At 41.9% G+C, this 21,162-nt stretch overlaps 1 protein-coding gene and 1 long non-coding RNA gene across 8 annotated transcripts in view; one reads left to right on the top strand and one right to left on the bottom strand.

The window, feature by feature from the left end:
* Nucleotides 1-21,162, top strand: part of CNOT10 (CCR4-NOT transcription complex subunit 10) — a 50,867-nt gene that overhangs the window by 19,222 nt on the left and 10,483 nt on the right. For 5 of the 7 annotated variants that reach the window (XM_046923225.1, XM_046923220.1, XM_046923219.1 and 2 more), the window contains 11 exons: nt 5,833-5,924; nt 8,141-8,302; nt 8,544-8,694; nt 9,461-9,606; nt 10,516-10,602; nt 11,299-11,382; nt 12,374-12,491; nt 13,521-13,670; nt 14,375-14,577; nt 19,102-19,223; nt 19,679-19,855. In XM_046923225.1, coding sequence (XP_046779181.1) covers nt 8,565-8,694; nt 9,461-9,606; nt 10,516-10,602; nt 11,299-11,382; nt 12,374-12,491; nt 13,521-13,670; nt 14,375-14,577; nt 19,102-19,223; nt 19,679-19,855 — 1,217 coding nt within the window. In that variant the 5' untranslated portion in view covers nt 5,833-5,924; nt 8,141-8,302; nt 8,544-8,564. Of the gene's footprint in view, nt 1-2,356; nt 2,598-2,703; nt 2,886-5,832; nt 5,925-8,140; nt 8,303-8,543; nt 8,695-9,460; nt 9,607-10,515; nt 10,603-11,298; nt 11,383-12,373; nt 12,492-13,520; nt 13,671-14,374; nt 14,578-19,101; nt 19,224-19,678; nt 19,856-21,162 lie in introns of those variants that run through there. The other 2 variants (NM_001006364.3, XM_040682316.2) reach the window with 2 other exon arrangements.
* LOC121109973 lies at nt 639-2,628 on the bottom strand. Its single transcript, XR_005857835.2, has 2 exons — nt 2,252-2,628; nt 639-2,159 (listed from the first exon to the last, which is right to left on the bottom strand). It is a non-coding gene; the product is annotated as an uncharacterized LOC121109973 (long non-coding RNA).

A 21,162-nucleotide genomic window follows, 5' to 3' on the forward strand; every position in this document is an offset into this window, starting at 1 on the left:
ATTGCTATATTAATTTGTCAAGGGGGGGGGGGGGGGGGGGGGGGGGGGGGGGGAGGAGGAAAGTAAAGGAAAAAAACTAGCCAAAAAAAGGTTTACTCCCTTAGAAAGGGGATAAACATTTTCATTTTGGAAATATAAGCCACAGACACGACAAAAGATTGTTGTAAGTGTCCCTCGGGTAAACAAGCCCTGCAGTACACTGATAGCATGAGGGATGAAGCAAACTACCATGACTGTCCTCCTGATGTCATGATGGAGAAGAGCTGCAAAGCTGGGTACCAGTGCTGCCATACTTCAGGCTGAATTAGCTCTGACAGGACTGTCAAAGCAAAAGGATAGCAGGGAGCAGTAAATTCACAGTGGTGCCTCTGTGTGTCAGTGCAAAATGCTCTGTAAATACCAGACTGCTGTTTTGGCACTGGCAAAAACACTGTACCCAACTTGAGAGAGGCAGGAGCCTCTCTCCACATCAGACATTCCTGCAGTCAGGGTGGTTTTGGGGCAGCTTTATTGCTTTGGTAAAAGTCAGTCAGAATACAGTTATGCTGGTAAGCAAAGTGCTTTACTTTTATAGGTTCTATTGCTTACCAAACATACAAGCACAAATGATTAATAACACTAGTAAATACACACACACATGAGGAGGGCTTGCTGCCATAGCTTTATTGGCAGATGTTCTCACACAGACATGGGCTGACAGCCTGGGCCGGCAGCTGTTTCTCACAAAAGAAATACAACAAATTCAGAGGCTTGGAATAAAATATTTATGTATAAGGATTGTAGGATTTTCTCACATATATATACGCATATGTGCAAAAGAAAGCCTGACAATCCAGGTAAACTGAAGAGGAGCTATAGAAGTTGTGATTAATAGAAGTCATTAAGCACAAGTTGGAATATTCAGAATTACAAAAAGAAAATCACTGTACTCTTGAAATTTTTCACCGACTGTTTTCAAAAATGTGTCATTTTACACAGCTTGGCTCATTGAAAGCTCTGATGGTTTGAAGGCATTCAGAGCCGGTGAGGTTGTATGCATGTTACATACATGCATATGTACATTCTTTCTAATTCTATCCCTTTGTTAAACAAAGTATCACCTTTCCTTACAAACCTTCCTCTGCCTTGTGTCAGAGAGTAGCTTTAGGGAAAACAGAGTAGCTGGATGCCTGTGTCAGAAATAGCGCAGCCAGCAGAAGCAGGGAGGTGATGTTCCCTCTGTTCTCGGCACTGGTGAGGCCGCACCTCGAGTGCTGTGTTCAGTTTTGGGTCCTTCACTGCAGGAAGGACATCGAGGCCCTGGAGTGTGTCCAAAGAAGGGCAACAGAGCTGTGAGGTCTGGAGCACAGGTCTGATGGGAGCAGCTGAGGGAGCTGAGATTGTTCAGTGTGGAGAAGAGGAGGCTCAGGGGAGACCTGATCGCTCTCTACAGCTGCCTGAAAGGAGGCTGTGGTGAGGTGGGGGTCGGCCTCTTCTCCCGGGTGACAGTGACAGGGCAAGAGGGAATGGCCTCAAGTTGTGGCACTGAGGGACGTGGTCAGTGAGCACGGTGGGGATGTGCTGGTGGCCAGACCAGATGATCTTAGTGATCTGTCCAATGTTAACGATTCTGTGATTCTATGATTCTAAGAACACTGGCAGGAAATCCTTCTTCCACTAATCCAGTTCTGTTGTCCACCTCCCTAAGGATAAATTTCGTCCTCACATCTTTATTGAATGCGCAGCAGGCATCTAACATGTGCAGTTTGCTTTAGATTGCCTGGTCTGTCTTTGCAAATGTTGACAGCTGGCAACAATGTCAAAACCTTACGAGGTGGAATCTACTGATCAGAATTGGGTATATGTACACTTACAGACATGAGCAGAAAAGTGACTTGATGTTTAACAGGAGTAAATGAGCAAGGAGGGGAAGCCTTGGAGAACCAGACCTGGAGAAACAATACAAGGAAGTATTCCTATGTTAACAGACGGCAAAATCATAAAGGCAACATCTCACAGGAACTGCAGCCTGATGGTGGCAGCAAGGAGAGTCCGCTGATGGAAGCTCACAGGCTCACAAGAGAACCGATGCCAACTGCCCTCAGCAGCCGGGCTCCTGAGGCCCTCTTCCAGGCTGCGGTCGGGGCGACGCGCAGCTGCTGAGCCCACAGAGGTGTGTCCTAGCAAAGATGAGTGCTTCAATACCACCTGCTGAAGGGAAAATCCCCTTCCAGCGCGAGATCTCCACGCAGCCCGGCACACCCGGACTCACCCTCACGCCGGGTAAGGCCAACAACATGGCGGCGTACAGGACGCAGCGAGGTGACGAGGCGCATGCGCACGGCGCCCCTCCCGGGAGGGAGCGCAGCGGCGTCGTGACGTCAGACGCGGTCCCCAGCAACGGTTGCACGTCGGCGGGCGCCGGCAACCCGGAAGCGGCGGGCGAATAGGGACGGAGCGGCGCGGAGGGGACTGGCGGTAAAGTAGTCCCGAAGGCGGCGCGGCGCTCGGCGGAGGAGCAGGCGGCGTTCGGCGGAGCAGGGGAGTGTTCTCGTCCCGCTCAGCGCGCTCGGATCGCACGGCAACGGCGGCAGAGATGGCGGCGGACAAGGCTGCGGGTGAGCGGGGAGAACGGCCGCGGGCCCGGGCGGAGGGATACGCTCTCGCACTCGGGTGGTGAGTGCCGGCACGGAAGGCGAGGGGCGTGCTGCTGCGTGTCCTTCCGCCGAGGAAGTAGCGCCCGGCGGGCAGGAGGCTGCTTTCGGGGGGCCGCGCGACCGGCTGAGCCCGCGGGCTGCCCGCCTCGGTCCTGTCCCGGTCGGCCTGGCCGGGAGGGGCGAGCGGCGGCCGCCGGAGCCGTGTGGGAGGCTCTTCTCCGTCCTAGAAAGAGATTATGCCCTGCTTCGGTAAATAAAGTGATCCACAGATATTCTGGTGCTCAGCAGCACGGCTTGTGTGAGACGTATAGGGCCTAGGAACGAGAGGGCCTGGGGGCTGCTGCCGTTGGAGGTGCAGCTAACAGGTGTGAGGAGAATCGCTGCAGCGCTCCAGGCGTCTCTCGGCCCGCCAGTGTGGGAGAGGTGCTATCTGGGTGCTGGCTGCTGCGGCAGCGAGCCGGTGGGGATGGCAGTCTCCCTTTTCAAGTGGCAATCCTGTGCTCTTCCTGCCTTCCAGTACAGCCGTTTTCCCCCACATCCTGTTATCCACCACGCTGCAGCTTCTCCGGCAGGAACAGCTGCCCGCTTACACGCAGCAAACCAGAAAGCTTCTGTGATGCACCATGTTTCTCCTGGATTGCCCCAACATTGCCAGCCCCAGAGATAACTTTACGACCTGCTGCTTTTACTGCTAACTCATCAGCCTTCTCCAGATGAAAACCCAAGCTGGTTTTTACATGCTTTCCTGGGTTGACCCGTTTGCCCTGCAGTCAAGAGAGCAGGAGTGCTTTTCTCCTCCCAGTTTAAGTGGGTGCTTCCAGCATCTGGCACCAGGCAGCTTTTAGGTAGCCCGTTGGTGAGATGTCTCAATGATGAAGATCAGCTGACGTAACAGATCTTCCTCTGAACACAAGTGGTGGGATTGCTGTACATTAGAGGGACCTTCAGCTCTTCAACAGGTTTCAAGTGTATTTGGCAAAAGGATTGAAGAGCAGCCAAAGTGGTTTTATCGCAGGAAGGAGCTGTGCTGTCAGCTACTTCAGCTGGACTTTGGGTTTGTTCTTAGGAACTTCCAGTTTGCATTTACAAACTCGCTGTGTTTGGTGATTTGTAGAGTAGATGCAGCTCTTCAGTTTACAGCCATAAAAGTGACTTTGTAGGAGAAAGAACAGCCCTGTTTTGTTTAAAACAGTCCCGGCTTTCATTTTTGTCTTTTAAACATACAATCTAGAGGCATAGTGAAGTCTGTAGACCTGTCCTGATGCTTCCCTAGGAAATACACCATGCAGCTGTGTAAGTAGCATGTTTTTCAGACAGCTAACAGTCTCTTTCATTTATTGTTTGCTTAACTGAAGACGTGTTACTTCAAGATGGAGACCTCCACGAGCACCAAATTGCTTGTTTGATCAGCTTGCAGGCAGAGGCAGTATCCAGTTCTGTGGCTTTGGCTGGCCCTACCCAGAGCTAAACCTGTATATGTGGGCAGCTCCTGGCCAGGCTGAGCATTAAGAAGCTTCCCAAGGTTTGGATTCTCCTATCTCTGCATTGTTGTTCCATGTGCTGGTGTAGTCTTGAAGGCCCAGTGAGCAAATAAAGCAGACAACGTATCTGTTAGCATGATAGTTGGAGGGAAAATGTATTTATTTCTTCACTGCTGTTAAAAAGATCCTTGAAAGTCAGTGGGTTCTGTACCACAAATATTAAGGAGGAGTCAGATCTATTATGTGTTCAGTATGAGGGGAAATGCTTCTTGTTCCTTTCCTCTCTCTCTGTGAGAAAACTATGGCATGTCAAAGCTTTCTGAACTTTTCTGACATTCGTTTTCTCTCTCGCTATGGAAAAGATTCCATTGGTGAATGTATTATATGCAGTCAGATTTCATAGTAGGTGTTCTGTAGCACCCTAAGGGTCCATCCTTCCCGAGTGCTGGAGTTGCTGAACCCTGAGGTTTTGTCCGTATCACAGCCCGTTGCTTTGTAACTGGCTGATGAAAGATGGTTGAGATTTAACATCTCAGCTTCATGGGCATCTTGATGCAGTGTGAAGGCCTCAGCAAGCAACAAATGTGCTCTTGCTGAAATGTACGATTGTATAGGATGGTGGAAAGGGTTTCCCTGCAGCAAACACAACTCAGGAACTGGGGGGTGACTCTGTTCTGATCCTGCCATGGATGTTACCCCAGGAACGTCCCTAGGCCTGGTTATTATTGTTGTCCATCTTCATAAATAAATTTTAAGTGTTTGTAGCCAGTGAGTAGCAGATGATTCAGGTATGTTGGTGCTGATGGAGAGTGGATTTTGTGGTGGAGCTCACAGAGGAGTGTTCTCATTCGTTTGGTGTGAAAACAAAGTCAGCAGGGTTTGCATTACATCCTTTAATTCTAGGAAGAGAAAGACACTGAATGTGCAGTGCCCATTGTACCCATTAACAGCAAAATGTGGGCTCAAGCAAAGGCCCTGCTCTGGAGTTGAAGAATTAGTTATCTGTAGCAGTGGAAACCATTGCAGGTGTATGATCTTTGTTTCAGAAACACTATATGAGCATGTGAGTTGATGTTTCTACATACAAGCTAGTCTGGTGTGGTGCTGGTTATTCTGGTTTTCCCTCCACTAGTTTTGAATTTTATTTCAAAGAAATTGAAGACAATTAAGACCTTGTTAGGTTACTGCGTAAGTGCTCAAACCATCAGAACAAAACAAAAAAACCCCAAACCCTACATGCTGTACTGATCTTCATCTAGAAGGGAACATAGAGAAAATGCAGCAACTATAGTTTTGCTGTGTTTTTAATGCTGTTCCCTAAAAGCATCTGTTGCTTGCTGCTCAGGAAGCAGCATACAGGATGCACGGGTTTTAATCCAGTGTGGTGGGATAGTTCATCTTCCAATGATAGGTGGTCTTCACTATAATTTTTGTGCAGCAAAGTCTATTCCTGCTGTCTGGTTGCAGCTTTAAAGAGAAATCTAAAATGTGTTCATTTTCAATGAATTTGCAGGACGTGGATTATTGACTGAGAGCACAGTAGGATAGCGAAGGTTATTGGGTGGCTGGAGATGTTGTCATGTCATAGGGCAGCAGTGCTACAGTTACGTGGGAAGCTACTCCTGCTGGCAGGAGGATCCTGAGAATGAGTACAATGTTTTTTGAGCTGAATTACTTCTGTTGTGTTTACAAACTTTTCTATCATCCTTTGTCAGACCAAGGTGCTGAGAAGCATGACGGAGCGGGCACTTCAGGGATCACTGATCAGGAGAAGGAGTTGTCGAGCAGTGCATTACAAGCTTTTCTGGTAAGACGCAGCCAAACCCATACTTCTCATCTGCCACATATGAGCTAGTTTAGCAGTTATAATTTTTTTTTCCAGTTTTCTTAACATGGCTGAGAATGTATTAGCAAGTTGTCATACTAAAATCAATGCTTGTGTTACAAACCCAGCACGTACATTTCCATAGAATCATAGAACTGTATCATAGAATGGCTTGGGTTGGATGGGACCTCAAGGATCATCAAGTTCCAACCCTCCTGCCACATGCAGAGTTGCCAGCCGCTAGATCAAGTACCAGGTCAGATCGCCCAGGGCCCCATCCAGCCTGGCCTTGAGCACCTCCAGAGACAGGGCATCCACAGCCTCTCTGGGCAATCTATTCCAGCACCTCACCACTCTCAGTGAAAAACTTTCCCCAGACATCTAATCTAAATCTTCCCTCCATTAGTTTAAATCCATTCCCCCTTGTCCTATCTACCTGTGTAGAAGGTTGATTTCCCTCGTGTTTATAAATTCCCCTTAAATATTGGAAGGCTGCAGTGATGTCTCCCCACAGCTTTTTCTTTCCAAGCTGAACAAGCCCAGTTCCTTCAGCCTATCTTCACAGGATAGGTGCTCCAGCACTCTGGTCATCTTCGTGGACCATCTTTGGGCCCTCCCCAAAAGCTCCATGTCTTTCCTGTGCCAGGGGCCCCAGACCTGGATGCAGTACTCCAGATGGAGCCTCACAAGGGCAGAGCAGAGGGGGACAATCCCCTCTCTCACCCCATTGGCCACCCCTCTTCTGATGGAACCCAGGATACTGTTTTCTGTCTCTTACAGTGTTTGTTCGAACAAAGTGTTTAAGAGCACATTTACTCTTGATTCTCAAAATTAGTGGCCATAAAAGCAATATGATGAGTTAATTAGAAATGGGCTGGTACTCTCAATCAACATTGAAAAAGCCTGATCTGTCTCAAGAATTGATCACTAAAAGCTAATAATGTTGTGATAAAGGATTTAAAGGAGCTGTATAAATCCCTACACTTCTATACATTCTCAGTAGCCATCTAATAGAGTTGTGGAAATGTAGCAGGGCAACAACAGGCAGTATCTCTCCACAAACTGCACAGCTCTGCTTTCAAAGCAGAGCGGAGGGTCTGGGATGGTTCTGTTGAGAGTAGCCACAGAATGGCTGCTTTCTTAGGAAGAGCAGAGGACTGGGTTTCTGCTGAATGACCACACGGTGTTTCTTTGCTGCAATGCTTTCCTCAAACAGGAGTTCAGGAGAACCTCAAAGGAACAGCACTTACGAAAGGAGTAGAGGGTGGGGAGCGATGGTGGTACTCAAGAGAATAGTTTTAGCTTGTGAAATGTTGACATGTGGAAAGGATTCTACATGTGTGACCAGAAACTACCCTGATCTGGCAGAGGTGAAGGTGATTATACACATAAATGAGGTGAACAATCGAAAGCAAAGAATTATTTTAGGCTTCACTTAGTTGAGACAGTCTGGAGTTCTTTTGTTACTCAGTGCTACTAAATTCTTCCTGCAAAAACACAAAAGACAAAAACTGAAGGAGATGTTTTGAAGTCCTTAAAATTAGTTTTCTTGCTCCTGAGGTCAAAGAAAGGGATTTCTTCATTAAATCACTTTTCAGAGGAGCACTGTGCTTTGGCCATGTTTTTTATTAGGCAAGTGTAATATTCTTGAATAATTTATTCAGCAACATAAATTAAGCCTGTCTTAGGAAAGTTAGGAAAGGAGAGTAACCCCCCTCTTCTGCCAGCCTGTGTTAAGCAGACATCTGGGGCTAAAATGTAACTCAGTCTCTCAAGATGAAGTGAGAGATGGGCATAAAAAGATGGGCCAGGACTTAGACAAGCAGCTGCTCGGTGTACGTGTGATGGAGACAGATTACAAAAATTGAGGAAATAAAGAATCTTGAAGCCTGATATGATGAAGCCATCAGAACAACAGTTTTTGTAGAAACGTGTTTGTAATAATTAACTATTCCATTTGTTCTTCCTCCACCAAATTCTTGTTCAATTTCAGTTAGGACCTCAACTTTCTGACTTGCTCCTCATGCATACCTGTCTGCATAATGAATGAAGTTTGCGTGGAGCTGTTTACCCTGTTGGTCAGGGAAATCCTGCATTGCTGTCTAGACTCAGAGAGAGGAGACTGCCATTAAAAATTACTGAGTTATTAGAAGATACAAAGTTGAAACTAATCCCTTTGTGATACTTGCTGTTTCCAGGCTGGAAATTATGATGCCTGTTTGCAACACCTAAATACACTTCAAGACATAAACAAAGATGACTACAAAATAACTTTGAATACTGCAGTTGCGGAGTTCTGTAAAAGTAACCAGACCACGACAGACAATTTGAGACAAACCCTGAACCAGCTGAAGAACCAGGTAATGCAATCACTGCATGAACGGTTGATATTGAAGCAGTTAATGGTGATGGGATCTTCCAATGAAATAGGAAGACAAGTTTTGCCTCTTCCTTTTATTAGCTTATAACTGTTACTGCCTATCTTTAGGCTAATTTGTATCTTTGGCTTATTTTTCTAAAATAAACATTTGGTGCTTTAAAATCATAAGTATGGAAAGCTTAAGGATAAACAAGTTTCTGTTCTGTGGTGGTTTTTTTCAGGTTCACTCTGCCGTTGAAGAAATGGATGGTTTAGATGATGTTGAAAATAGTATGCTTTACTACAATCAAGCTGTTATTCTGTATCATCTGCGGCAGTATACTGAAGCTATATCAGTTGGAGAGAAGCTGTACCAGTTTATAGAGCCTTTCGGTGTGTAGGCAGAAGAGTTTTGTTTGTGCAGTAATGAGGCAGAGTAAATGGTCTTCCTCTGCTTATCAGAAAAGTGATTTGTAAATGTACATAATGATAAAAAAAAAAAGATAGGCTTAGGAATGATGAGTAATCTTTACTTACCAGGACAGCGTTTGAATTTGGGTGGGAAGGTGCTTCAGAGATTTAGTAGATGAGTATAACAAAACTAAAACAGATATCTGACAACTTCAAGAGGTATTTATGAAGTGACAGGGATGAAGTGTTCGTGTGTGTGTGGGTCTCAACAAATCCAGTAAGTGTAATGCTGTTTCTCCCTCAGTGCTCAGTATGCCCATGTGGCGCTTACTCAGTGAAACCAGCCATGCAGAGCTGTGTTTGCATGGAATCCTTAAGTTCTGTAAGATCCTCTGTAGGCATGTGGCCCACACTGGATCTTTGGTGCTGATGTACTTAGACCAGTTCTCAGAATCAATCACTGTGAAATGCATTTTAAGCTGTCTCTGGTCTTTGCTTTCAAATGACATCAGTATGAAGGAATTATCTCTTTGTGTTAATGTAATCATCTGTGTGATGTAGGTGCCTGCATTTTTATCTTTTTTCTTATGTAATATTCTGGCTTTTCTCGTAATGTTGTGTAGATGCACTTTGCAGCTGGTTTTTTTAATTGTTTTTCTCTCTCTCTATATTTTTTGTTCTGTGATTGTGTTTGGATAGATTGCTGCTAGAACTGTAAGTTCTTCTCTACTTCTTTTGTTTGATACAGAAGAGAAGTTTGCCCAGGCTGTGTGCTTCTTGCTTGTGGACTTATACCTGCTGACTTACCAGGCTGAGAAGGCCTTACATCTCCTTGCTGTTCTGGAAAAAATGATTTCACAGGGCAACAATAATAGCAAGAATGGAAAAAATGAGGTAAGCTTAAAATCACATGAATGCTGCTCTCTTTACCAAGGATATGTTTTTATTAAATCCAAGAGTAGTCTTCTAAAATACTTCAAGATTTTAAAACTGTTAGAGTGTCTATAACTTCAGACTGCTGACACGTTTTGGTAACCAAGTTAATTGTGTACAGTGGCTGTATGTTCTCTCCATTCCACCCTTTTTCTGTCAGGGAGCTAAGAAGTGTCTCAAGTCAGAGACTTCTATCAGAAAGTCAGTTGTCTTCAGTGCCAAATATACTTGGTTTCCCTTATGTGTCTTGGGTGATGACCGGGTGATAGTCTATGCTTGAAATGTCAGTGTCAGAGAAGAAGTGCAGTTAGTGCCACAGTGTGAGAAATCAAACATTCCTTTAATGTAGTGTCTGGAAGTATGAGGAAGACTTTCAAATGCAATCTTCAATATGTACCTTTTTGGAAGCTACAGTAGAATGAGTTGTGGCCTGGAAGTGGAAAGTGGACACTTCTGTCTTTTCCTGTTGATGAAATGTCACACTAAAGATAAAACTTTGTTTTAGTATATAATAGTTCTACTGGAGAAAACATGGAAAAGAGAATCAGGAGCATGCAAAGTATCTTTGTGAATAAGAGCATTCTTAAAATTCCTTAATGCTAGAGCAGATGAGCATCACAGTAACCTTCATATAGAGCTCTGTACTTCGTAGGCTCATTCTTTGGTTTTGATGGCAAAGCTCAAGTTACAGTTTTTTGGGGGGAATATATGGATGTTTTGTGGTTTTTTTCAAACATCATTGAATACTGTATTTTCTTCCTCAAAAGAGATTATTTTTACCAGCCACCTTTTAAATTCAGTTTACAGTTTCCTTCTTAAGCTATTAACACTTCTTTTTTTTATTGTTTGTTTTTTTGTTGGTTTTGACAGTCAGGTAATAATACAAATAAAGATTCCTCCAATCAAAAAGCTGAAAGTGGAGCTTTAATAGAAGTTGCTAAATCTAAGATACATCAGGTGGGTGTGTGTGTGATTTATACAATATCCATTCAGTCTTTCTTAAAACTGAGTGCTGCCTGCCTCAATTCCAGCTCAGCATGAACTGTGATATTGTCATTGTAAATTTCACTTTGTAGAACAGAAAATGAACTTAACTGACCTTTTCCTTTTTTTAAGATCCACGTACAGGAGAAACTGACCTTAAAAAAAATCCTTATTTCAGTCCCTACATCTTAAAATAATTTTAAGTTGCATTTAGCTCTGCTAATCTTACATCTGTTTGACTGCAAGACAGTCTGAATCAGTGAAGTTTTATTTCCCAGTACTGTTCTCTGGGAAAATGGGTAAAGAAACAAAATGCTTCACTATCACCTTTCACTTATTGGTTGAACAGATAAATGTCTGCAATTTACAAGTTGAATTATTTTAATTAATCTGTTGTTTTATGTGCTGATGTTTTGGCATTTGAATGTAGAGCTGTTGAATGTTGGCCATTGAACAAAATGCATGTTTGCCTCTTGTAAATATGAACTGTATAAATTTGTTGTTGATATTCTGAATTGAAATTCTTCCTTAGAAGGACTTTTTGAACAGCCTTCTACTACCTATTTTACAATGTATATAGGAAATCTTATGATAAATCTCTAGGTATGGTCCATCTTGCAAACCTGCACCAGTTACTGTTTCTAATATAACAAATTTAATTTTAAACAGTATAAGGTGAGAGCCTATATCCAGATGAAGTCACTAAAAGCATGCAAAAGGGAGATCAAGTCTGTTATGAATACAGCTGGAAATGTAAGTATTCTTAAAGCTATTGTTTTTGTAATCTAGGTCTGTTCCCTATCTTAAAACTGGATTTGGTAACTTACTTTACAAGGAAAGGTCTTCCTGAGGATGGATGTCTGAAATAGTGCTGTATACAATCAGTTGGGTTTGTAATCTCTTTTCTCTAAGTGTATTTAATGTAGGACTTTGAATTGCTCAGAAAGTTGCACTTTGTTGTTAACGATATTAAAAAAAATAGCAATGCAATAATGTGTACAATAAGCTGGTTAAGTATGGTTTATAATTTGATCAGTGCAAAGCAAGTTTTAGTTCACCATAAATGCTCTGGGAAATAACATTTTCTGATGTCATTACTGAGTAAAACCACTTTAGAAAGATTAATTTGGGGGTTTTCAGTACTTGGGGGTTTTGTGTGTTGTCTTTTTTTGGAAGTTTTTTGGAGGCTTATCTCTTGCTAGAAAGCAGTTTCTTCTTTTGTGTAGGAGTTCTCAACTCAGAATTGTGCCCACCATGCCATGTATATTCTGCATTAACTGAGGATCAGGGAGTAAGAGGAGAGCACTTGCCTTTTGTTGCCAGTCTCAACAGGTGCTGGTTTGACAGAAGCCTTTCTGGGTCACGGTGTGTCTTTTGGCAGGCCAGGAAAATCACAGCTCAGGAGGAAGTTGTTGAGCTCCACAGGGAGGGAAGCGTGGAGGGGAGTGTATTAGAAGGCAGGTTGGAGAAAGATCTTCTTAAAACCAAAGGGAGATCCTCTGTACTTTGCCACTGCTGTGACAGAGTTGTTTAGCTTAATATTTGGTTTTGAAGCTGAAACAAAACAAAAGAACTAGTTCTGCATTTCAGAAGAGGTTGGGTATTCAATGAAGAAATGTTACTTCATGAAATCATTAGGGGCTAAGCCCATGTGTTCTTAAAATGGCAGCAGGGGCAAGCTGATCTAGCATTAGAAATCATTTAAAAAGATAATAATAATTAACTGTTGTTTTCTTCTTCACAGTCAGCTCCTTCTCTCTTTCTTAAGAGCAATTTTGAATATTTGAGGGGCAATTACCGTAAAGCAGTCAAACTTTTAAACAGTGCAAACATTGCTGAACATCCAGGCTTCATGAAAACAGGTAAAATAAAAGAGATAGCCTTCATCCTGCAAGTACAAATATGTGGTACAAATAGGACTACTCATTGATACTAACTTTAAAGGCGTTAGTGATTAGTTAAAGCAGCAGGCCCTAAGCGTCATGGATTTATGTCCTGAGTACGTGTTTCACTTTATTGGTGCACTCCTTCAATTAACACAGCTGTGGCTTTCACTGAATGGTCATTTAAACAACATAGTGAGTAAGAAAATGGATTTCTGCAAGTCCTTCCTGGACCATTTATAGGAAGTTTTATTTTCAAGTTACATTTTTTTTACACAAGCAACAGTAGAATGTTCACTTAATAGTCTTCCTGGGTTATGGTTAAAATAACATCAGGTTAAGTTGTTAGTCTGGAAATATTCTGGTTTTTGGTTGCTATAATTTTTTTAAATTATTTTGTTTTTTTTTTTTTTTAGTGGTATGACTTTATTGATGATTATTTTTTAAACAATGGTAATGCTGTAAGGCTTCAGTTATCAGCAGATAAGTCAAATGTTTATTTTTCTGCCGTTGTGTGGAAGAAGCTTCTTCCAGTGTTAATCTGAACATGATATATTTCAGAAGGAGAGTATGTTTCCTGCTTGAATGGTGAGGTTAACAAGTTTGTTTATTTTATAAAACTTAGGTAGATAATGTCATTAAAGAATTTCCTTTTTACAAGAGCCATCTGTTGGAAAACTAGAAATGTTTATATACTCTAAATACTATGAAAAATTACAGATAAACTTGCTTCAAGTTGCAATATGTCAAATTGGCTTTCTACCTGGGTGTCTTGGAACGTGGTGCATAAGATCTGAAGGTCTTTGGTCTTTACCCATGGATCACTCTGGGCAAAGCATCCAAGAGAAACAGAATGATAAACAGAAAGGCGGGTGGTTAAAATACTGGAGACAGTGACGTAACTTCAGAATCCTTGAACATCTTGCCGACCCATGAGAGTGGTGGGAATGTTTTGTCAGCTCAGTGACTTTTTTCAGTTTATAAAAGTAGTCTTTTCTGTCCTCTCAGGCGAATGCTTACGGTGCATGTTCTGGAACAATCTTGGCTGCATCCACTTTGCAATGGGAAAGCACAATTTAGGAATTTTTTACTTTAAAAAAGCCTTACAAGAAAACGATAACGCGTGTGCACAGCTAGGAACAGGTAGCTCAGATCCAGGTAAGACTTGTAAGAGATGAAAATAGGTGGTGGAAAAGGGATGGGCAAATAACGAAAATAAATCTTGCAGACTTTCAGTAATTACCAATGAAATTCCTGTTCTATTAGTTTTGAAATGTTTTCCTATTTTATATACATTATAAAAAGCTTTCTTGTTTTGAGTAGAAACACTGAAGTTTTTTTTTTCTCTCCCAAATGATTTCATGGTGAAGTAATAACTTGTTCCTTTCTTTTTTCTTTAAAAACGAATTCTTATCACACATTTTGTTGTTTTGGCTGTTTCTCCCTGCCTTTGTAGTCCCACATACTCGTGTGAAGGCAGACAATGTTTTCTGCAAAGTAGATTTCTTCTGGAATTTCTAAGGCTGAAAAAGATACACATTCTCATAAATCTGGAATTCAGTGGGATTACGTGACACTGAACTCAGGTGACAAAGTACATAAGTGGTTAACATTTAATGTACTTCAACTTTCATTGAATATATGATGAATTTATCTTGAATATCAGCTTTCGTGTGGAAAGAATTTGTTTACAGAGGGAGTTTAGCTGATTTCTATAATGAAAGTCGGTTTTCGTTTGGTTGCTTTTTAGTTTTTGGATGTTTCCCACAGCCCCCTTCCTATTTCTCCTCTTGCCCCCTTGCCCTATTATGTTTTCAGCCCTCCCAAGCTGCACATCCAATACGATGTATCTTTCTGTGCAGGTAAGAAATTTTCAGGGAGGCCCATGTGTACGCTGCTGACTAACAAACGGTATGAGTTGCTCTACAATTGTGGAATTCAGCTCCTGCACATTGGGAGGCCCCTAGCTGCCTTTGAATGCCTGATTGAGGCCGTCCAGGTTTATCACTCGAACCCTCGTCTTTGGCTGAGAATAGCAGAATGTTGCATTGCTGCCAATAAAGGGGTAAGTAGATCTGCACATTCTTTCACTTGATTGGCATTATGAAATGTGTGTGATCACAGAAAGGAAGGAGTATATAGCCCAAGTCAAGCTATTTTAAAGACCTGAGCTTGCAACACCTTTAGGTCCAGATGAATTCTTCTTATATATGTGTATGTTTGTGTGTTTAACCTGAAGCTGCAACAAATGGTAGAAAACCAATGTCTGTATATTCTGTAGTGCCTTCAGACCCAGCATTAAATCGATTTTTCTGAGATCATAAAAATTTGAGTGGACTATTATAAAGGTTGCATGAGATAAAACAAATACATGTAGGTGGATACTATAGCCCTTCTTCAGTAATACTACAAGACTTCTGCTGGAGGAGCTGGATAAGTATTATTTTTCTCACCCCTAAGGCATTCCAACTTGTAATCTGAAGGAGTAATCCTGAATTGATTTGAAGCACTTAAGATTTCTCCAGGTCATCTGTTGGTTTCTCTTACACTGTCTTAAATAATTTTAGAAATAGAAATAAAGATATTATTTGGAGATAAACTTACGCTATTATTAGTGAGGCACCCCTTTCTAATGGGAAGTGATGCTCCCTTTCTGTAGGGAATGCTATCTGCTTAGTATGTAGATACTAGCACTAATAGTTTGAGTTACTACTGGTGGATATCTTCTGATGCCTGAGCTTTCTACGCTCATTTCCTGTAGGTAGCAAAATCCATATAAATTGATTTATATAAATATGTAAATATAAACCTCACAACTAAATTTTGTCTTTGCATGCACAGAGGAGTTGAACTTGCACAAGATCTTTTCCTTGGTACTAAATTTGTACTTGCAAGGATTTCTGTTCCTGGATTGCAGAGATAGCAAGATGAAATTGGAGACAGTGGCCAGGTTGAGCAGTATCCAAAGAAAGCAAGCCTGGCTGCTTGCAGGTTTGATGTTTGTTTTGAGGTCTGATGCACAACTGCAGTAGCTTTTGTTACTGCTGCTTTGACAAGGAAAGGTTGTTTTTCTTCTTCAGCTTTTATTTCTGACTGTAATAACTCAGATTTCTGTATTTAGTCTCTAGGAATTGTAAGCTAGAACCTCATCACCTCAGAAGCTGTAACATGTTAACTGGAGTAGTAGGAGAAAACATAAAACTATCCTGTAGACGTCCTCTGTCTCTAGCATAGGGCTGATTTCTATAGTGTAAGCTGTTACTAAGTATGCTGCTGCTATTCTAGCAGGCGAGTAAGGTTAGCTTTGATGTTCTCTTGAACACAGCTATTGGATCAGACTGACAAATGTCTTATTTAAAAACAGTGTATAGCACTGTGTCCTGAAACCTTATTGGAGTTTGCAAAAACTCTTGAAGAGAACCACTTAGCATTTGATTCAAGAGCATCTGTGTTCCTGGGATATTTTTAATTATTGATAGCCTTCTAGATGTATAAATAATGTAAGCTCTTTAAATGCTTTTTAATTCTGTCAACTGTAAATCCACTCTCCAAATTCAGATATGATGTCATTTTTTAGGACTACTCTGGATTTGGATAATAAGTTCTCTGACTTCCACTGATATCTTTGCACGGAATCTTCCTTTTCATGCCGGCAAAACTCTAAACTTCCATTATTTTCTTACTCTGTTTCCGCTGGAGGTTGAAAGAAATGAGACTAGTGTGATCAGTCTAAAAGTGATGGAGGCTGATGTCTGTGTTCTTCCACCTTCATATGTGTTCACAGCCACTGGGGACCTGAATCTGTAATTGCTGAGACTTGTCATTCCTTTGCTAGTGAAGTTTGTGAAAATCTGCCAACAGCAGATGTATTGCATGCCCATTAGATGTGTTGGCTTCAACCTGTTGATCCCTGGTTATTTAGGATAAGCACATACCATAGAATCATAGGGTATCCTGAGTTGGAAGGGACCTGCAAGGATTTTGGAATTAATATCCTGGCTCCACACAGCACCACCCAAAACCCAAACCCAATGTCTGAGAGCGCTGTCCAAACGCCCCCTGAGCTCTGTCACTTGGGGCCGTGCCCACTGCCCTGGGCAGCCTGTTCCATGCCCACCACCCTCTGGTGCAGACCCTGTCCCTAACTCGCAATGTGACCTTCCCTTGGCACAGCTCCATGCTGTTAAAATTCAAAGGGGTGGTGGGGTACAGTGATCACTTATTCTTCTGAACGGAAAGCTGCCCCAAAATAGTAAGCCTGTGAAACTGAGATAACATAATTGATTCCTGTGTGCGTGTGATGACATAATCTGTAATTACATGATCTCATGCATTTATTTGCACAGTATGCCAATTTCCTTTAGTACAAAGGATGGCTGTGATGCATTGAACAGCAATATTCACTCTTTTTCATCCTGAATTCTGTTTTTTTCTCTGTGCCCTTATTTATTGTATCCAATCCAAATCCTTCTAAATACAAAATTTGTAAGATTTGCTTGGAATTTTCAGCCTTGCTCGTTATTTTGGTATCTCTCTTTCCAATGCTTTAAAAAAGCAATTCACAACAGCTTTATAGATGAGGTTTCCTTATGCCCCCATTTCACAGGCTCAAAATTGAATTTTCAAGAATTTTAGGTCAGAAATGCACTCGTTGCAGTTGTATGTAGGTTGCTCTGAAAGTAATGCCTCCTATTTATTTCCAGGGAAGCTACAGTAGATACAAAGAGCACAATAGTACGATGTGATAAAACAAATTCTCAGCTACAAAACGTTCTTTAACATAGCCACTGCCAATAGCTGTGCATTTTCACCACCAATGAACAAGAGCCTGCATGTCATGCTGGTAAAAAAATCTGCACCAGTGGAGGTGAATTGCTGTCACCACTGCTGAAATGCACCACCCACTGCCTCACTGTGCTCACACCCATCATTTGGTCTCCATAGACTTTCAGCAAGTATCAGTGAATGTCAGTGGGTGCCATTTTTTTCCACATGGAGGAATTCAATTCCACCTCTTTGCTTCATAACGCACTGCCATGTCAGACGCCATTCTGTCAGACTGCCCCTCTGCTGCCATCTGTCACACATGTAATGGAATATTGGTGGGAAGGTTCAACATCTACTGCTGTACCACCACCACCTGCATCTGATGTGGGCCAACATAATAAAGCAGGAGGCATTACTTTTGGAGCAGCCCTCATATATATGTTTCATGTTATTCTGTAGTGCTGGGTGCTTAGTTTTATCAAGCAGGGTGACTGCAGGAAGAACAGCTTTCTTCACAGTAATTCTCTAATTTTCTGTGTCTATCCTAATGATAACAAAGAATATACCACTGACCATCTCTAGTGGAAAACTGTGTATGGGAGGCTTGCTGGGCATAGATTTTGTGGCAAAGAAAAAACAAATCTAGTATCCCATTTACAAGGACAGTGTTTAGAAGTCTGGGAAAGGGAAAGAAAGACAGAAGTGGTGCACTTCTTTGTTTATTGCAAACCAGCTAAAGCCAGTTGATCGTGTTGGGTTCCAGAAGCCTGGCTTTCTTCCTCCTACAGTTGTGATGTTGTATGGAGACACCAGGCGGTATGAGTGTGGGCCACAAAGGCAGATTGGTGTTACCTGACTTTGTAATCTTATGAGGGAGAATGGATGCTGTTAATGTTAAGGACAAAAGGGAAGTAGTTTTTAAATTGTAAGGCAGACTTGTAATGTGACAAGTGAAGCCATGAAATCGTGTGTTTAATTTGACCTTTTAACTCAATTTACAGTAATGTTCCTTGATTTCTCACTATGTATTCATATTGATGTCCTGAACATCATACAGAAAAGTCATTTCTGTAAAGCAAATTCACATTTGCTTTAGTATTTTAGTTTATAAGGTATAGGCAGAAGATAGCATAATTTTTTTCTTCCCATTGCAATTCTTCACTGATGGTACTTACCAGCAATGCTGTTAAGATGGCTTATGGTAGTGGGCTGTTTGTGGTGGTGTTAGTGAATATGGTGCAGATAAAAGTCTTGGGACTGCTGATTAGTATGTATTAAGTTTGATCCCCAGAATACCTGCATACTCAACAGACCATTTAACAAGTAAATTTAGTGTAACTTTGCACTCATAATTCAGCTTTGTGTTCCCCTTGGAACACCTTGAGATCAGTTTTTCAGAGAACACCTTGAATTCTCTGTAAGCAGGGAGAGAAGATGGAAGCTATAATGACAACTGTGATACCGTTTGGCAGACCATACAATTTATTTCATTGATAACCTCGCAGTTCTTTTAATATGACTTGATTCATTGTTCCTCTGCTTTCCAAACAAAGGAGAAACTAGGTCAGTGGGCTATCAGACAAGCTGTCGGAAGGGATCTGTGAGAGCATTGTGTGCAGTAAAATCCCTGTGCAACACTAAGACAATGGAAGGTATCTGATCCTTCATGGTACTTAAAACTGTATCCATACAAACCATTAACATTTACATTGTAGCTGGGTTTGAAGACTTCAGTTCTCACCTTGCAAGGCTCTAAACGGTTCAACTGCCTTGATATTTTAGTCACCCTTTCCTTTTTTTTCCTTTTTTTTTTTTTTCCCAGACATCTGAACAAGAGACTAAAGGTCTTCCCAGCAAAAAGGGGATTGTGCAATCTATAGTAGGTCAAGGCTACCACCGTAAGATAGTCCTAGCATCCCAGTCAATACAGAATGTCGTTTATAAGTAAGTATGTTTTCCATGGGCCTGTATTTTGTCATCATAACTTTGTTAAGGATGCATGTTTGTTTATCAAGAGTCTTTTAAGCTGTCGTGGAATAACCGTGTTCATTTTGGAATACTCATGTAATGAGAGAGATGTGTTTTAAAATGCTTAAGTCCTACCTAATCATTTGGGTGTCTCCTCTGTAGCAGCCAGCAGAGGGCTTAATTGTGCTCATTGTATCTAAGAGAGCCATTAAAGCTTAAAATTTACTTCTCTGTCTGAAACTTGTGTTTTCAGATAGCTAAATTAGTCCTCTCTCTCTCATCTTAAAATACATATTTTTGGTAATCCACTCTAGAAAATTGCAGGTAGAATCTAGTTACTCTGGCCTGCATCCAGGTCTCTCTGGATCTCTGCTTTTCCCTTTCAAGTTGATAGGATTGGTACTCACCAGCTAACTCTGTGTCTCTTCCAGTGACGGGCAGTCCTCAGCAATACCTGTAGCCAGCATGGAGTTTGCAGCCATTTGTCTAAGAAATGCCTTGCTGTTACTTCCAGAAGACCAGCAGGAGCCAAAGCAGGAAAATGGATCTAAACCTAATAATCAGCTGGGGGGGAATACAGAAAACAGTGAAAGCAGTGAAGCATGCAGGTAATCAGAATATTATAATTTTAATTGCCTATCAACCTTTCTTGTTGTCCAAAGTAGCTCTAGGCTGGCAGTCTGTGCCTGCTACCTGTTGTATTTTGGCCAGCAGAAGAGATAATGTGTACAAATGCTCTTAGCACTTGGGGTACCCAAGGAAGTAGCTGAGCTGCCTGTTGTTCTAACTGCTGCTATGCTAATTTAAAAACAAAATCCGGAGTTGATTACTGTCATAAAACCACTTAAATGAATGACACAGAGACATTCTTTTTTTCACTGACCATCCTTTTTTTTTTTTCTGTGCTGCAAATGTTTGTTTTCCCACACACCCCTGCAGTGCCTATTGATATTTCTCTAATTGTAAGTGAAGTTTCACATTACAGTGATTTTTGTGTACGTGCACATGTGTGCCATATACGATTTGATATATAGATGTCTAGCAGCTCAGTTATAAAGATTTGCCTGTGATAAGATTTGGCATTCGTCAGCCCTGTAACCCTTTCCTGCCACGGGCAGTCTTTCCTGTCAAGTGATCAAATGATCTATAAATCTGGGCTGCTTCTGTGGGCCTGGACTGGTTTGTAGTTTGTCTACTTGATTGTTTCTTTTTTGCCTTGGTTGGTGTTTTTCATTTGTCAGGGCTGAACACTGTGAGCTGCCTAACTTCCCCTAGTGAGCTGTATGCAGCCTACTGGGATGAAGCTCCTCTGATTTAAGTGAGACTTTAAATTAAGCTTATGGGGCCTAGTGAGAGGCAGCGATGAAAAACAAAATGGCGGCCCTTACTCAGCTGAGACCTACTGCTTGTTTTGCTTCACTTTGTTTCTGTAGGGGTGAGGAAAGGAAATCGTGCCCTGTATAGGGAAGTCCTTTAATACCTTCTGCTTTAAAACCAGATGCTTCTTCAGTGTAAAAAGTCTCTGATATCTCCGTGATCATTCATCTCTTCAGAATACCCAGGGATGAGGCGGGCTGTTCTTGAATTTGCGTGTTACATTCTGAAAGGCTCTAACAGGATTTGTTCCCTCTGACAAGGGACCCTCTGTGAGAGGGCAGTAAAAGATAGAGGGCATTTGAAGAAAATCACACTAATTGAACAGGGTGATTTTGAAGCAAATCTCACTAATTGAACAGGCTGACTCTTGGTCATTTCCTTTGTTATTCACTGGAAAACTATGAATACTTTCAATGGTTAGGGGTATTTTTCAATATTCTATCTGGCAAAGGTATGAGGTATCTGCACTACAACAATGCTGAAATGTAAGTGGGAAGCTTCTGTGGTACATGGATGGAACTTAAGTTTCAGTTCAGAA

This window comes from Gallus gallus, chromosome 2 (assembly GCF_016699485.2).
Source record: "Gallus gallus isolate bGalGal1 chromosome 2, bGalGal1.mat.broiler.GRCg7b, whole genome shotgun sequence".
NCBI classification, from domain to species: domain Eukaryota; kingdom Metazoa; phylum Chordata; class Aves; order Galliformes; family Phasianidae; genus Gallus; species Gallus gallus.